The sequence below is a fragment of the Nesoenas mayeri genome (genome assembly GCF_963082525.1).
Source record: "Nesoenas mayeri genome assembly, chromosome: 1".
NCBI lineage: Eukaryota > Metazoa > Chordata > Aves > Columbiformes > Columbidae > Nesoenas > Nesoenas mayeri.
Genome location: NC_137541.1, coordinates 38,392,638 through 38,406,688, shown reverse-complemented (window position 1 = coordinate 38,406,688; position 14,051 = coordinate 38,392,638). Strand labels below are relative to the sequence as shown.

The 14,051-nt window shown below is 43.2% G+C and overlaps 1 protein-coding gene across 2 annotated transcripts; it reads left to right on the top strand.

Annotated features, from left to right (window-relative positions):
* Positions 1 to 1,075: 1,075 nt before the first annotated feature.
* Positions 1,076 to 8,156, top strand: IFT27 (intraflagellar transport 27; the record flags this gene model as incomplete). 2 transcript variants are annotated; one of them, XM_080357823.1, is made up of 7 exons in its annotated part: positions 1,076 to 1,109; positions 4,456 to 4,535; positions 5,600 to 5,659; positions 6,327 to 6,386; positions 7,303 to 7,420; positions 7,739 to 7,848; positions 8,058 to 8,156. In XM_080357823.1, 7 exons carry the CDS (start codon positions 1,076 to 1,078, stop codon positions 8,154 to 8,156), a joined length of 561 nt encoding a protein of 186 aa, XP_080213949.1. The 2 variants fall into 2 exon arrangements, with proteins under 2 accessions (XP_080213949.1, XP_080213948.1); XM_080357822.1 differs by having other exon boundaries at positions 6,288 to 6,386.
* Between the last annotated feature and the right edge of the window lie 5,895 nt (positions 8,157 to 14,051).

Below are 14,051 nucleotides of genomic sequence, written 5' to 3'. Positions count from 1 at the left end.
AAAAAGATTAACTGCAAGAAAGAGAAAGAAATCAAATGTTGCCCCTGGTTGAGAAGGAACCTTGCTCATTTTCCACATTGGACACACAGGCCTCATAAACCGGCTATTTTAAACATGCTGACCCAACCCGCCCTGAAATCCTGCGATTCGACTCCAACTCCGAGCCCTGAGGGAAAAAATGACCCAAATCACGAGACTCCCGCAGCCGGTGACAGGACATATGACACAGCCTCCTGCCCTTTGTCTGGGTACGCCTCACATCCCCTGCCCCACAGCCAGGCCCGCTACTCAGCCTGAGCAACGGACGCCCGCCCACCCGCTCCTAAAGGCCAACACCGCGCTCAAGGCGCCACCGGGCGTAACCGTCCACGCATGCGCAGCAGATGGGCGGAATTAGCGCGTACCCGCTCCGCCGGCCCCGAGAGCCGGGAGTGGGGAGGAGAGACGAGCACCCGATCCTGCGCATGCGCAGGAAAGCACACAGCCAGGCGTGCGGGTGAGGGCGCGGGCGCTTCTGCACGGGAGATCCCATTCCGTGGGAAGGGCATAAGCGGAAAATTGAGGCTTGTCTCCCTCCCTCTCTCTTCTTTTTTTCTCTGCTTGGTACTGCCGCACCCCTATGTAATAGGTCTTTGCCCGTGGCTTTATTATTTTCTGCCCTGTCCACAGGGAGTTAATTTCGGCTACGTGGTACAGTCCCCTATCTTCTACCCAATAACAAACAGACTCTCCAAGCGTATTTAGTTGCTGGGCAGAAACTACTCCGTTGACTCCGTAACACCACGGCGCCATCCGCTGAGCGCGTTGCCCCGCCTTAGATACTAAAAGGGGCGGGGAGTCGGGTTTGAATGACAGGAAGTCTAGTGGGCGGGAAAAGACAAGTGAACCAATAACAACTCCGGGTAGCATCGATGAGCAGAGCCCACAGCCAACCAAGCTTGGGGGGTTGGTCGTCTCCTGAAGGAGGCGGGGCGCTCGGTTGCTAGGGCCGCGCCGTTGCTAGGGCAGCGGCTGCCGCCACCGCGCTCTGCTGCGGCCCTCCTGTCCCGCCGCCGCCTTCCCGGGGACCGGGGCGATGGTGAAACTCGCTGCCAAGTGCCTCCTGGCAGGTGAGTCCAGGCCGCCCGGTCCCATCCGCCCCTCTGGCAGTAGAGAGCGGGCTCCGTGGGGTGGGGCGAGGCCAGCAGCGGGGCGGTGCTGGGACGCCCAGGCCCCCTCAGCGTGGGGGGATCCCCGGGTGGATGGTCGCAGGCCGCGCCGGGAGGTGGCCTGGCTTCTCGCAGCCCCTTGTCAGGGGTTCGCACCGACGGCGAAGAGGTGGGGACCGCAGCACCCAGGGGACGGGAACCGTGGCAGCCACTATTCGCTGTTGCCTACCCCATACCCTCTCCCTCTCCTGACATGCGGAGAGTCAAGAGCTGCGTTCAGGGCGGGCGTGAGGCGTAGCTGGACCAGCTGAAATGCAAGGATAGGATCCAAATAAACCCAAAGAAACGAAGAAAAAGAGTATTTCTACAGGGTGGAAAGGTGGTCTGAGGAGGGGGAAAGTGCGAAAGGAGCAGGGTAGACAGCAGAGTCCTGCCTCTTGTGGGAAGCTCCCTCTGTGCTGGAGGGAAAATTCATGTCAGAAATTGGGATGATTCTGGGTGTGTGATGGAAGAGTGAGGCCTTAGCAAGTACAAGGATGAAGCATGTGCACTTCAGAGGGGCAGCTTTTTCCCCAAGCAAACTGGAGGTTAACCTGGAAAAAAGAGCTGAGGTGAAGACACCAGTTTATTTAGTCAGGATGAATTATGGAGGTGTTGAAGTTAAGTACAGCTGACTGTTAACAATACAGTAAGAAAACCTTTTTTTTCTTTCCCTCAGCCAGAAGCACGAATTCATAAAACATTTGTGTGCAGACATCTCCCAGGTTTAACTCTTTGCTACAAACCTCTTTTCTTTCATCCAGAATAAAATGGTTGCCATTTTTTAAAATGATTGCCTCAGAAACAGCTAACCATCAGCTTACACAAAATCAGGTGTGATCTTTGGCGTATGCAAAAGGATTGATCTCCCTGATGCCTCTGTTGATAGTTACTGTGGACAGCATGAGTATCTTGCCTGTCTTCTGGATTTGAAATGTACACACCGTTTCCAGTTTGGAAGTTTCCAGGTCCTAATACATAGCCTCTATTTAAGTCTTTCAAGTTTTGTTGTTCAGTGTTACCGAAGGCCAATTCTATGACCATTTAAAATTCACTTTAGGTTTTTTTTTAATGACCCAGTTATGTGCTTAATCCTAATTGGATCTGGAGCTGCCTTTTCAATTCTGTCCGTAACACAAACAACAGGAAGGTCCTGTCCCATATATAGTACTCCTAAGTGCTACAATAATATCCATGTATTATTAAAAATAATAAATTAATGGAGCAAACCAGGCAAAATAACTTCTTGCTTACAGAAAAGACAAGTATAGTGAAGGATACATAAGAGGTGAGTAACCACAACAACTTGAAGGTAACAAGAAAATGCAATGACATAGGAGAAAAAACATCAGAGATGGAACAGGGAACTCTTGTGTACCTTAGGAAATGGTTATGAAGAACATAGTGGCTCAGAGTGTTGGGAACTGCACCAAGGTCAAACAGGGGAAAAGGGCTTTTATTAGCAAAAGTGAGAATATTAACTTGACAATAGAAAGTGAATCCTGTGTTATCTCGAGTAATATACAGACACGCAGTAAAAGGTATTGTTGTCTGAGCTTACTATGAAAGCACTATGAAAAGGTTTTCATTGTAGAAAGACAGCTGGAAGTAGCAGGTGTTTTAGACCCATACTACAGGTTCTGGCAGAATAACAGAAGTAGGGATAGAATAAATACTATGGGATGTGGTACTGGCAGGTGAGACCAAACTACGTGAAAACAGCAAGGAAACTTATCTTGAGAAAGTGTAGTGAAGTAATGGGCTAAGAGGGTGACAAAGAATAAGAAGAGGGAAAGAACAACCGAGGCTGTCAAACTGAAAAAAGGCAACACATTACTTAAGAATATGCACCAGATGATGCTTGTGCAGATTGGAGCAATGTGTGCTTCTCTGTCTCATTTTACAAAGACAGATCTAATTGTCTATTGAAATACAGAATAGCTTCCACTCAGAACAGAGTGTAGTCTTCAGCACAAGCTTGAACTGATCAGGGAACAAACAAGCTGACTTACCAGATTTTTCTGTCTAAATATTATGAACCCAGCTCATCTCAAAGTAAGCAAGCATGCTAAACATGTTTAAACAAGAAGTACATTTGGTGAATGCATCTAGGAGCAATTGTCACTATCCAAAACACCCTTCCTCCTCTATAATATTATGTGAGCAGATAGCTTTCCCTATTTCCTTTGAAACACAACCTATGAAGCTGTAATAGGATCAAAATATACCAATTTCTGGGTTTATTATTTAAAAGCATAAGGTCAAAGACTTGTATCCCAGGCTTGGCTGTCATGACTGTTCCTTTAAGAATAAAGCAAGAACCACTGAGGTATTTAGTTTCTGGTTCCTGTCCTTTGAACTGTCCAGGCTAGTGAGACCATATGTGAAGAGAGGATGAGCTGTTTCAGAACATTAAGTCTTTGTTTGCAAGGATGGTGGTATTTTCATGGAATGATAGGGGCATAGGTGAATTCTGCAGTTCTCTGCCACTGCTTTGGATTTTACCAAGTTTTGTAACAGCAGGCCAAAGCACGCAGCTGCCAAGTTTGCCTGAAGTGTTGTACAAGCCATACCAGAAAGCCTTGGCTCTAAAAGAGCAAAAACTAAAGCCCCTTGGTTTTCCTTTCATATAGGGATGAATCAGCAGGCTCTTTCTCTCCAGCCAAGTGACATTCTCTTCTGTTCTGCCCAGAATGCAACTAATGAGCCACCAGCAGCATTGAGTCAGCAAGAGTTGCTCTCTTACCAGGGTCAGCAAGAACAGTTCATCGAGGAATGTTAGCAGCTTAAGCAGCTTTGTAGTATATAAATTACTTGGTTTTTTCCCTTAACTCAGTATATAACAAGGATTTGAATTTGGTGAAAGGAGTAATATAAGGAGATAAAATAGTCTTTTATGCAGCCCAGTCTTCCTTATCACGTTGTGGTTTTCTCAATATGACAACATACATCAGAAATTTTAATTCTCATGTAAAGGCTATAGGGTAGATACGAATTTTAGAACACACAGCAGTTCCACTCTGGTTTGGGGGCTCTTTACTGTCATTCATAGAGCAGAAATCTGATGTCGGCACCAGTATGCATAATGGCAATACTAATTTCTTTGTGTATTGCCTTTTATATTTTTTTGTGCTTGTTGTGACAGTTATCTTGCCTGTATTCAGAGTTGTAGCATCCAAGGTCTTATGGCATATGATAGTAAAAGAACTGAGAGAAAACAAGATTCTGTAAGATGAAACAAAAATCTTTTATGTTTTTGGTTTTTCAGGAGATCCAGCTGTGGGGAAGAGTGCTTTAGCCCAGATGTTGCGCAATGATGGGGCTCATTTTCAGAAGAACTACACACTGGTAAGCAGGCTTAAATTGCTATCCAACATTTTTCTACATTGCATGATAAAACTAAGAAGGTCTAGAATAAAATAAATAATATGATTTTAAGTTGCAGCATTCAAGGTGGGGACTCATAGGGTTTTCTTTCTTTTACATCCTAGATTCTGAAGAGAAAACATTTAATATTCTTCAAGTCTTTACATTATGTGGGTGATGGTTTTGAAACTTAATGCAGAGTAATTTAGTTAATTTTATGATTTTCCTGCTGAACCAATGTTTTCACAAGCTTTTGTGGTGTTAGAGAGTTTCCCCCTTTAGGGAGTGCTCTATGAAAAAGCATTGCTGAAGGAGAAAGCTTTTAATTCCAACTATTAAATGTGCATGTGGACAGTGCTCTTATCACTATGCAAACATGAAGATGTGCTGCATAGTCCCAAGATAATTATAATCTACAGAAACTGTTCCCAGATGAAGAGGATACAGTTTGCAGTCTTTCAGTGTGAAAATCAATGGTGATGACTAATCAGAAGCAGGATAAAAATAAAAGTAAATATAAGTAAAGTAAAAAAAAAAAAGGAAAATATGACTGTGGAGAAAAAAACCCCTAAAATACGTTTATTCATTGAGATAAAGATGGAAACCAAAAGTAAAGGATAGAAATAGAACAAACAAACAAGCTACAAAGCAGAATGAGATAAAAGGTGGAAGAGGCACAAATAACCTCAGTCCCACATGTTAGCTGATCACATGGTTGGTGCAAAATGTTCTACGGCGTGCTTTAGAGCAGCAGCGTGATAGTGAACGTAGCCCTGCAGGTTCCAGCTAATACCCTTAGTTGTATATAAGAAAATCTCTGGATGTTGGTTCTTCTCCATCTTTTCCCCCCATCAGAACAAATCTATGTGGCTTTGACATGTAGGTGGGAGTATGTTACCAGAGCTATGAGGGGTTCCCAGCAGTCTGTGTTTGATGGGTTTGTAATGATTCACAATAATTGCTTCAATCCAATGCATCGTTCGTATGCAGTCAGACAGGCTCTTAAAAACTCTTCTGATGCTTGTTTTCCTGATTCTTCTTGACAGACAACGGGCATAGAACTGTTGGTGAAGGCTGTATCAATTCCAGAGACAAGTGATAGTGTGGTGAGTTTTTCTGTGACATAAATCGGGTCAGAAAGAGACATCCAGAGCTCAAACCTCACTTCAGTCTCATTCTGGTGGAAGATCGCTCTGTGTGTTCATAAGGCCGTTAAGTTGCATTAAGGAAATGAGGCTGATCATGTACAATTGCTGATACTCCAGGGTTAGTTTAATTTTAAAAATGTAAGTTTTACATACTTGTATCCAATGTGACATCTTAAACCAAAGCTGTTGCCAGCTTTGTTCGAATTCTGTTCTGTCCTTTAGGGCATTCAGGTTTAGTTTGTGTTTCTTAAAACTACAGAAGCTGGAACTTATCTGTTATTTTCCTTAATGACTGGTGGAATGTGGACCGCATGCATAATTTTGTATTAATAGTGAATGTTACTGTCTCACTCCCCATATTCTGTTTCCAGTAGACATGGAAACCAGACTTGGGGTCTTGGAGGGTAACCGTTTTATTGGTTATACATGAAAAATAGCTATTAATATTTGTTTTCTCATACTATCTGAACTGGACTCTTCTTGTGTGGGGAACTTGTCCCTTAGGGACACAGCACTGCTGTACTGAACAAAATGCAGGAGTTACAAGTTCCAGTATTTACTTTCAAAACCTTTCCCTACACTGTGTTTTTCATGGGAAGAGCCTTCTTTCTGCTTCTGCTTTCAGGAATTCTTCATTTTTGACTCTGCAGGAAAAGATCTATTTTCTGAAATGCTGGAGAAACTGGTAAGCCTTATGTAACAGTCCTCTTCCTCCGAAGAAGTGCTTTTGCTTTGAAGATCTGAACTCTTTAGTCTGGCAGATGTAGCAAACTTTGTCTTTAGTGTAAATGGGAGCAATTACCTCAGTTGCCAATGCATCCTGTTCTATGTCCCTAAAACCTGCAAAAGTACTGGAAGAAATACTTTCCAGAGGAAAGAAGGCAGATAGTCATTCAGTTTTCTTACAAAAGAAATAGGGATGTTTAACCGAAAACCGCTGTGTACTCTTGGTTAAAGTGATTTTTATTTCTTAGAAAAACATCTATTTTGCTGCTACTCCAACTGTGGGGTTTTTCTGTATTATAGTGATGTGTTTGATCCAACCGGGCTCATTCTTGTCCTTGAGCATAATACCACCCTTGATTTTTTTCCTTCATGCATTTGTGTCCTTACCTGTACAGTATCTCCATTTTGAGATGTACAATCAATTAACTGATGTGAGGTTTCATAAGACAGCTAAGTCAACCTAATAGTTCATTGTTTTACAAGGGGTAATTCCACTTTTGCCCTTGCACTAGGTCTGGTTTGCAAGGGATCCCTGTAGAAGCTGCCCCAGCTTCTCAGACTGGAGGATTAATTTTGCGCTGATTCAGCATGAAGAATCAGCTTACCCAGGGATCAGATGAGTGTCAGAGCTGCTATAAGTAAAGTAGCAGGACCGTGTAGACAGGACTGGGGAAGGAGCACAGGACCACCTTTCCCAGTGCTCGCTATTTATTCAGTCAGCTCAGCTGAGGTGTGAAACCTCAGCCAGGGCACACAATTCCTATATGTTAGGCATTTTATTTTTGTCTTAGCATCTGTGTTTGCTGTAGTTACAGACTGGCTGTTGACCACATCAGTTTCATTAGAGCTGACAATGTTCCTTTCTTGCTGTGCAGTGGGAGCAACCCAACGTCCTGTGCCTTGTGTATGATGTCACTAATGAGCAATCTTTCAACAACTGTGCCAAGTGGTTGGAGAAGCTGAGGGCTCAAGCAGTTGGATGGCACATCCCAGGTAAGAAGTGGGTGAGATTCTTGTCTGTTCCCCTTTTGTATGATGACAGTTGTTTCTGTTGCGATGTGGCATAGCATATGTATTTTAAGCCAGGGGCGGGCATGACTTCCTCCAACTTGTTTGCTTTTATCACAAAGCAGATAAGGCATAAATATATTTTCTCTGTGGAAACTTTTCTAGGTAGTTGTAGACTGTTCTCCACACCTCCAACTTTTTCAGCATTTATTGCTAACAAGTCAGCATTTCTTGGTTGTTGTTTTTTCTTTGTTTCATGTTTGTTTGTTTTGTTTGTGTTTTGTTTGTTATTTTTTTCTGTAGGTGTCTTAGTGGGGAATAAAACAGACCTGATTGGTCGTCGAGTTGTGGAGCAGAAACAAGCAGAGCAGTGGGCTGAGAAACATGGCCTGGCATACTGTGAGATGTCAGTGGTGAGTATCTGCACCTTTCACCATCTGTGGAAGTGCGCGTGTGTAAAATTATCTTCTCTTTCAGGTAAAGAAAGATAATTGGGGGCTTTCTTCCACTTGTATGTCATCTAACTCACCCTCAGTTTCAATGTCTTTTGTGAAGCAGTTTGAGCAGAAACAGTCAAATGCTTATTCCATCTGTCGTTCAGAATTTTCTTATTTCTTTACAGAAGGAGATGAAAAATTTTGAGGCACCTTTCCACATCCTGGCAAAGTCATTCCACCAACTGTACAAAGAGAAAGTGGAAACTTTTCACTCACTAGCTTGAGGGCCGTGACTGGGATGACTTTTTTATCCTCTAAGCTTTTTCTAGCACCCAGAATCCTGCAGGATGGAATACAGAGAGAAGAAAAGATGAGCTATTTGCTGCTTCATGGTCATCTTCTGGTAATTCAAAATAAACTAGAAATAAGCAAGTGGAAAGACACTCTTATGAAGTTGCTACCTCAGCATTCCTTTCATGTCCTCTAACTTGGTTCTCTGCTCACTGAAAGTCTGCTGCGTTGGAGGAGGTGGGGAGTAAAAGGGGAGGGCAGAATGGAAATTGCCAGCTCTTTGCTTTGATATTGTCTTGTCTCTTGTCTGAACAGACTTCCTGCTGCTACAAGCGAGGATTTAGAGGTTTGGAGGAGAGAGGAAACTGACAGGATGTTTTTCAACTTAAGCAACTCAGCCTTGATGCCTATATTGCAGGGCGGGACTGGTGTGTCCCTGCCACTTGAAAAGCATTTTCAGTAGGGGACCTGTGCCTTAAAACCAACACATAAAGACTGAGATGTGCGCGGACAGAGCTCACTTTAGGTGTGTTTCTAGGAGCGCCGGAGTTTGAGGCCTTTTTTAACAGCATTAATCTTATCAATCATAGGACTGATATGTTGATGACTAATATGTGTTTCTGACTTCTTGAATCTGGTTCTTTTATTCGACATGGTTCGCTTTCACTGCCTAGTAGAAACGATCTGGCTGGCATCTGTGCTATTGTCACTTGGTAATGCAGTGCCCTCTGCTGGTCCCAGGTCACAAGATTTCTGAAGCTACCTCTTGAAGTGAGCAGGATTTCCTACAGGCACATCCAAATTGGCTTATCTGCAAAATGTGGTCAGGTGGCAAGAATACCTGTTTTATTCTGAGTCCAAAATTTTAAAGAAATTATATTTTCTTAATGTCTTTGTCATTTTATGTGGTTTTGTGTCATTTTTCTTTTTGTCAGCTGAACTTGGCAATACCAAGTTCAGTTCTCAATCCTTCACTAGAATCAGAGTCCTCTTTGTTGTTAAACTTTCCCTGCTTGTCCTTTGATTTCAGATTAAAGACCATGATTCTGATGTCACTAGTGGAAACAGGACTCAGGAAATGAAAGCCAACCTGGCTAAGTTCAGAAAGGGTAAAAGCCTAGAGAAAACTGCTCTTATGTGTGGAGTGCTGATGTTGCATGTGTGAGAGTCTGCTAATGCAGTATGTGAAAGCATCCATGGTAAGGTACTGCCTTGTAACTGAGCCTAACACCAAGGAGTTCAAAACTGTAACCATCTTCTTCTCCCAGATTACATTACCCCCCCTTGGGCAAGGGAAACTGGATTTTGTAGGGAGTAACCACTGAGTGAATTTTCAGGCAGGATTTTCAGGAATCTCTTTCAAGACTTTTAAATGTGCATTTTATAACCATTTTTATGCCCAATGCTAGGAAAAGTACATTGGATTGAAAATAAGAAATATGGCTGCAGATGTTGTAGTTGAGTTTATGAAGCACTTCGAGAATCTAAAGAAGCAGCTGGGCTCATTTCACTGGGAGCAGCGTTGATGCCGGGAATTAGCTAGGGAGCATGAATACCAGCTAAAGAGGTTAAGTAGAAACTCAGCCCACAAGAAAAGAAAATGAATAGGTTCTTTTGCTGGAAGCCACCTAAAAAAATGCCAGAAACAGCTGGGAAAACTCTTGCTTCCTCCAAAGAAGGAAGGGCTCCTCCATGGCATTAGGGTAATGAGGAAACTCACTGCTTTTTGGATTGGATTACTGTTACTGGCATTTTTATTTTACATGGGTTCTCTTGTTAATTCTGGGTGGATGTCTGTTGATTTACACGGGCTTAGTAGAGTCTTGCCTGCAGGTGCTAGTACGTCCAACTATTAAGAATACAAGTTATTTTGGATGCTATGCTGGTCTAATTAAAGAACTAAAGTTTTGTTTTGATTTGGTAGATCATTTTGCCCCTGGTTCTATTGATGATATGATTACAACACAAGACAGATATTTTTTCATATTGAAAAATAGCATGCCAAGTGTGTATGCCACCTGTGACGTGGTATATAGAGGGGACGAACGCCTTGGGAATAGGTGATAAAGTGAATCCTATGCAGTCTCTAACCAGCGAGGTCAATCTCCGCACCAGAAGGACCTCCTATAACTTCAAATGAACAGTCTAAATACACCACTAAGATGAAGATTGGTGAACACTGTTTTATTAAATGAATGCAAAAGCTGGAGGATCTCATTAAGGGAATGCTTGCAGTGGTGATTTGTGATTTATAGGGAAGCTGCTTTTGAGAGGTTAGTGAAGAAAAATGCATCCCATGCAGGGAAAGATATATTGCCTGAGAGAGGGAATGTGTGATCTAATTAGCTAGCAGTAGGGATTCACCCACTGCCCCTTTCCCTCTTCTCACATGCCATGACTAGAATTAGAAAAGGGGTTGTGTCTGAAGCATGTTGCCCAACTTGCTTTTTACAGGACTATTTCAAGCACTAATGTAGACACAATTTAATGTCCTTCAAAATGGTATGTTTGACAATAACCACCTCAGTCCTTCCAAATGCATTTTAAAAGCACAAGAGACTGTTCTTCCTGGCTAATGTGCTATATAATACCAGCATGATGCAGGTCATGCTCATTGCTATTTTCCTAACCTATTTGTGACCTTGGTTGTAGAGGCTAGTAGTGAAGAGCGGGTAGAGAACCTGGGAGCCAGATACACGTAGGCTGTGGAAAGTAGTTCTGTGTCTGTGTGAAGGAGTTTAGGGTAGTGAGTGGGTGACCTGGACAAGCAGGGGGAGCAAGGGTCTGTAGCCATTAAGTTTCTCTTAACAGTGTTTAGTACTGTTGTGGTCACATCTATAGGGTGAGGATGCACATTTGCTGCTCAGAGCCTTAGCATCACTCTGGATTACAGACACTGTGGAGAGCAGTGGGAGGAAGGCAGAAAGCCTGTCTGCTGACCAGGAAGCTGCTTGTCTTCTTACAGCTTCCCTGTTTTGTCCAGCTGTGCAGTGCTGCAGGTTCTCAGCATGGATGTTTACAACCCAGAAGAGACCTAGGTCAACCAGAACTGAAATTTCAAAAGAAAAAGGAGGAAACAAAGAGGCCTTTAACTGTTTTTAAGAGATACATAGTGCTTCTTTTTCCTGCTTTCTGGTTTGATTAGACAAAACCCATTTTTTCTTCCTTGGAGGCCCTCCTTCTTACCTTTCCTTTGGTCCTCATGGTTCTGCTGTGCAGAATCCCTGTTATACTTGTGTCCTGCTTTACTTAGCTTGATACATCACCAGCTGATTTTTTTTTTATCCTAATTTCTGCATTATCTGTTCCCAAGGCTGCAAGACATTTCTTATTACAAAGATTAATAGACAAAAGAAAACAAAAGTAGAATTTTTAGTTAAATTGTCTTGGAAGAAAGAACCTTAAGAAGCTGACTGACATTCTGTAATTTTACTGGAAATTCGTTTGTGTAAAGTTGTCATATTAAAGAAGCTTTAATGGTTTGGTTTTGTCTTGCCAGACACATTCTACTATGGAGTGAAAAGCAGGATGTAAAATTCCAGCAAGATCAGGTTTTATTGTGGGAGTTAATAGGAGTTTCAAAGCTGATCGTACTCTGATAAGATCTGTTCAGCTTTAACAATGGAATGGTCACTGCTGTTCATAATAAAGCATCAAATATACTGAAATGGGGCTGTCAAAACTGTTTGTTTGTTTGTTTTTTCTAGAGATTTGTTCATTTTAGAGACTTAAAACTTAAGAAAGGACATATTTCAGAAAACTGATCTGATAAATGACACCATTTGGACCAGGATTATTTCTGATACAACTTCAGTGACTTAAAGGGCTGGATTTAGTCTTTTATGCCAATTGACTCCCCTGGGTAAGCTTCGTTTCTTTACCCACTATGCATCTTGGACCGATCTGACCTGATAGCAAAAGACACATGATGTTGTTGAAAATGAAATACTGCCTTGGGGCAGAAGGATAAACCGTGTGGCCTCCTGAGGTCCTCTCAGCAATACTTTCTATAATTCTATTAGATTAAGTGGGGAAAGAAGTAGCGTGGAAAGCACAAAACAGGCTAAGTCATAAACTAGCAATTAAACTGGGAGCTGGGCTGGGCTACAGCAGAAGATGTACAATCTATCCCAATTAAGAGCTGTATCTCAGGAGAAACAGGAGGCTGACGCAGGTGCTGACAGCAGGGAAAACACTGCATTTCTGTTCTGTAGGCAGCAACTGCTTTCTGCTGGTGCTTATACAGATCTGTGGGGGTCCATACCCCGCTCAAGACTGTGCTCTGCTTTTAATAATTAGTGTCTCTATGATGTTCAGCTGCCAAATGCTTGCAGTTGTTGTCTCATCTGCTTGTATATTTTCCCCCTGTACTCAGCACTGGTGAGGCAGCACCTCAAACCCTGTGTTCAGTTTTGGGCCTCTCACTACAAGAAAGACACTGAGATGCTGGAGAGAGTTCAGAGGAGGGCAACAAAGCTGGTGAGGGGCCTGGAGCACAAGTCTGATGAAGAGCAGCTGAGGGAACTGAGGCTGTTCAGACTGTAGAAAAGGAGGCTGAGGGGAGACCTTATTGCTGTCTACAACTACCTGAAAGGAGGTTGTAGCATGGAGGGGGTTGGTCTCTTCTCCCATGCTAGTCCATGGAAGCTGGGGCTAAGGAACATCCAGGACCTTCTGCAGTGGAGGTGGAAGCTGAGCAGGAGCTCTTCCGAGGGCCATGTTAGACCCTGCAACATCTCTCTTAGCCTAAGGGCACATCATCTCTCTGCTTCTCGCATCCTATTTCCTCCTCCTGCTGTCATCTTGCCTTGAGAATGATGTCTTCTGTGCCAGTTGCCCTTGGCTCTGTTGACCTGGAACAACAATGCTTCAGGGAGGGAGAAAGAAAAAAGCTACTCGCTCTCTAGTCTTTTCAGGGCTCTTCAGGTATTGTGACTCGCTGTCGAAGCCGCCTGAGAGATGGGGATGTTGCTCAGTCTGGAGTGTAATTTCCTGGCAGGAGACCCTCAGCTGAGACCTGGCAGCCTTCATCTTGTCTCTTCAAAGCTTACTGCAATGTAACTTTAACAGACACTGGCTGTTCTCATTCTGATTTGGAGCTCTGTGTGGTGGTGCTGTTTTGGTTTGGGGTTTTTTTGTTTGTTTTTGTTTGTTTGTTTGTTTTTACTCCTTGGGGGGGCTTTCTCTTGTTCTTCTGTCACAGCTTCACATGTTTCCTCCCCTAGAGCTGTTTGTCAAGAGAAGCCTGGAACTGCTCTCTTTCCTGATCTCTGAGATCAAATCCAAATCTGGCAATGTTTAAAAAGGAAATGTGACAGACCCTACATGTCAAGCTGGGGTCAAGGATGGGGTCAGTTTGATGAGTTTCCCTCCAGCCAGATATGCATCTCTTGGAGAAATGTGGAGCCTTTAATCTTTCTGCATGAGTACTGGAAAAATACACAATATGAGGGTTTCAAGTGAGGGACTGTGAGCAGAATGATTCTCTGAAAGGTATAAAGGCAGAAATGATCTGCTGCTGTATCCCAAACAGGGGAAATGCAGGAGGGGAGGGGAATAGAAATATGTTGGAAATAGTAGGCTCTATATCCCTTCATGAAGACCCCAAAGGATTTGTTGAGGCAGAGTGGGAGGGTGGAAATTAGGAGTGGGAAGACGTAAGGCTTTTCCTGGGTTGTAGAATGGTGTATGGAAGTAAAGTGGGAGGAAAAGTAATTTTTGCATGAGCCGTTGAGGGGAAAATGAGGATATAGTGGATAAAGCTGGATGACACGGCAGGTGGTAGTAAATAACAGAGATTTTCAGGGCCAAGATAAGTTTGGAGAATTCAGAGCCATTATGAGTAAGGTCAATGCTAACCATCAGTTTAGGCTCAATATGCAAGGAGG